At 32.0% G+C, this 3,722-nt stretch overlaps 1 protein-coding gene across 1 annotated transcript; it reads right to left on the bottom strand.

The window, feature by feature from the left end:
- Positions 1 to 1,934: 1,934 nt before the first annotated feature.
- On the bottom strand, positions 1,935 to 2,939 carry LOC107488574 (protein FANTASTIC FOUR 3). The gene has a single exon (XM_016109334.3). The coding sequence runs from the start codon at positions 2,900 to 2,902 to the stop codon at positions 2,048 to 2,050; it is 855 nt and encodes a 284-aa protein (XP_015964820.2). The 5' UTR covers positions 2,903 to 2,939; the 3' UTR covers positions 1,935 to 2,047.
- Positions 2,940 to 3,722: the final 783 nt, after the last annotated feature.

Below are 3,722 nucleotides of genomic sequence, written 5' to 3'. Positions count from 1 at the left end.
CACTTTCACTGATGATCAGCCACACAAGTTGTTAATCAAAGGCATGATAAAGAAAGGATTATGATTTAGATTTTATTTCAGAGTCCACAGATATGTTGGTCCCTCAAATTGGTACGACCACGATACGAATCCTTTCATGGGTCTGTTCTTTATTTTATCATACATCTTCATATCGTTCTCATCAATTTAGAACTGTTAAGGGCTTTGTTTGGATAATCTTTAAAAGGATAGAATCTCCCTCCTTCAAAGACATGGGTTTGGTGTTATGGTTTGGCCAAGAGGGAACTCAAGGGAGGACATTGGAACCCACCCTAAAGTGTAAATGATACAAAATGCATCTGAATTATTTTGTCCCTGATAAAAATCTTTTAAAATTTGTTATTGACAAAAATAACTTCAAATTTTTTTAAAATGTTACAAAAATACCTAACATTAAATATGCATATGTTCTTAAAAAATATTTTAGAAATTGAATTTTGATACAATTTTTTACAAGTTTAATCAAAAAATAAAATATTTTTATTCTTAAAATTTAGTAATTTTTCACTAAATGTATATATTTTTGTGGTTTTTTGTCAATAAACGTCAATAATAATTTTAAAAAATAAAAAAATCTAGAAATAAAATTTTTATTTGATTTTTGCTATGTATTTTTTAAATAGTTATCTAATATTTTTATAAATTTTTTTACTAAATACATAAACGATTTGTTAAATATAAACGATTTGTTAAATACAAAAATTGTTTGCCACTTATTAAAAAAATTATTTTTTATTATTTTATCGCATTTTTTAAACAATTTAAGAATTTTTTATGAATAACAAAATTGAAGAATATTTTTGTCAACGTAAAAATCATTTAAATGCATTTTTATTGGTTCACCGCTTTTAGAATTGAAGTGCTTGCAACGAACCAAATTAAATAGCACACAAGCATAAATCTTATGATTTTGCTAATCGCACTTGATAAGTTTTTTTAAAATGTTTAGGGTACCTAAATAGAAACTATCAGGCCATAAATTCAAGATCTAAAGCAATATATATATACTTCTTTGTTAGGATTGGTTTTTATTTGATTACACCATAATCTGATCGTTGTTCTAAACTTCTAATACTTTATCTGAATTAATGAGTTCATTAAACGAAATCTTGCTGTGATGTCATACATTCTCCTCTTTCATCTATCTCATATCTGCATCCAAATGCCCTAAAGTGGTTCTTGTTACTGGCTTATGTTAGTTATAAGAAAAATATTTGGAATCAGCCCTTTTTAGTGGATAATTAGTCAACATTTTTTTTCTTTAAATTTTTTTAATATTTCCAATAATGTTTATCGATTATTTTTGTAAAAGCGTAATTATTTTTACTGATTTAATGTTATGTAATGAGATATATGTATAAAAATTATTTTACAATAATAAGATATTAAAATTAATTTCAATTAATTATTAGTTAAAAAAGTTAATTTCTTAAAAAATGGTATATTATATTATAATCAATTCAACAACGAAAAATTTCAGGTTGAAAGTACAAAGCCAGAAAAAAAGAAAGGAAAAAGAGCAAACGAATTAAAGGAAAGAAAAGAAGCAATAAAGTCAAGGTTCCAAATGCACCTAAAAATTCTCTCCAAGACTCAAGTGTGCCCTGTTTTCACATAATTTTAACTTTTCTCTTCTCAGAATTCAGAAAGTAAATAAAGATAATAACTTTGTACGAAAGAAAGTATATTTGTTGGTTTGGATAAACAGTAATAATTACTAAATATTGAATGTTAGTACAAAGTAGTTAATTTTAGTGATTGATAAATGAAGAATAAAAAAATGAAATTGTTTTTTCTTCCTTTGGGCACCAATTTCATTTGATGTGTGTGTGTGTGTGTGTCCGAGAAACAGAGAGAATAACGATAATAACTACCGAGTACCGACCAGAGGCATGTTTCATGGAAGCACATTAGAATTCATTTAAAAATGGGAAGAAATAGGAAAAGGACAAATGCTAAGATATAAAAATGTAAAATGTTTTTAATTATTAGTAGCTACGCTACGATTCTAGGAAGTTGCGACCCAAATAGATTCCCCCCACTCCCAGTTTCTTATTATGTTTTCATGGTCACCTTCTTCCTTGCAACTGCTTCTTCTCTTCTTTTCCCTCTCAATTCTCACTTCACACCTCTTCTCTCCTTCCTCTTCCTCCTCCTCCTCTATCTCCTCTGTTTCTTCTTCATCTTCAACTTCTCCTTCAAATACTTCTTCTTCCTCTTCTTCTTCTTGGTGATCCAAAAGGGATAGCCGAAGGCGGCCATGGCTTCTCTGAGCACGGAAACAAGAAGAAGTGGATGGGGCCTTGGTGATCTCAATGACTAACCTGCCACCTTCTCTGTGGGGCCTTACTTGTATAGACTCCGAACCCCTCATGGTTGTCAAAGGAGGTGGGAAGCTCTTTGTTTTTGCTATCTTCTTCTTCTTCATCTTCTTCTTATGGCCTCCGAAACATTGAGTTGATGATGTACAAGTACTTTGGTCCGAGGAGGTAAAGACGTGAATGCCACTGTCACCCATGATGTCCGTGCCACTCTCATTCCCCAGGTTCTCAGTGCAGAGCTCCAAACTCTTGGGGCTCATTCGAACAGACGAAAGCTTCACCTGAGGATGGACATATGGCGCTGTTTCTTTCTCTTCTCTGGAAAGGGAAGATGGAACGAAGCCCCAACCACCCTCACACGACTTGGAGTAACTAATAACACTAGTGTTGTTTTGTGGTGTAGTTTTGTGATGGTTTGGGGTTTGTTCCAAGTAAGATAAATGATGAGAAGGAGTGAGTGGAGGCTTCCTAAGCCTGTGGGTGTGTATTAGGTGGTGATGAGAGTCAAGGGATGATTGCCCATGGCACACAATTGCAGCCATCTTCAATTGGAATAATGAAGGAGTAGTGACACCATGCATTGTATTTGTAGTACCCAAAAGTTATGTGTCTTGGCCCCATTTCGCACCCACTTGTATTATAAAATTCTTTATCCACCACATAACACGAAAAGTCAAGAACCCGGTAAAAAAAAACACACAATGCATCCCATGTTTGCGCCTTAGTTGAAGAAATATTGGGATCTTAAGGACGAAATTAAATGAAGGAAAAAAGGGGGCAGAGACAGGTGGGTGTAATTATCTTTGCTGAATAATTACCAGCTTTACTACTATTCCTTTCCAAAAGAAAGCCAACAAAAAATAAAGCAAACCACCAAAATGGATTCTCCCAAATATTGCCTGATAGTGATTGCTTCCCTCTTTTCTTTATGTGCACTCTCTATAACTTTTTTTTTTTTAAGGCAATCCAAAATCCTCCCTCTGTGGACTATGGTTCATATGCCGAATTGGGTCAAATTTTAGGCCACCACTGCTATTCCATTCGAAAGAGTCAAAGTGGGAAAGGAACACCAACGATATAGCCTTTGAACACCAACAATATAGCCTTTCAAAATTAATTGCTAACTGTCCAATTAAACATTTTTGTAATATAGAATAATATACAAATTAATCATTAAATTAGTTATATATATAAATGAATATATATTTAAATTTATAAAATATTATATACACGTATAAATAATAAACTAATTTAGTAATTATTTATTTTTGGTAAAATATTTTTATTATTATTTGAGAGCCCTCCACATACAAATATGTTTTATTTTTTTTCTGCAGAAGTACGACAACGTATCACGTTCTG

Source organism: Arachis duranensis, chromosome 5, assembly GCF_000817695.3.
Source record: "Arachis duranensis cultivar V14167 chromosome 5, aradu.V14167.gnm2.J7QH, whole genome shotgun sequence".
Lineage (NCBI taxonomy): Eukaryota > Viridiplantae > Streptophyta > Magnoliopsida > Fabales > Fabaceae > Arachis > Arachis duranensis.
Note: the sequence above shows the minus strand (reverse complement) of the source record. Positions and strands in the feature narration are given on the sequence as shown.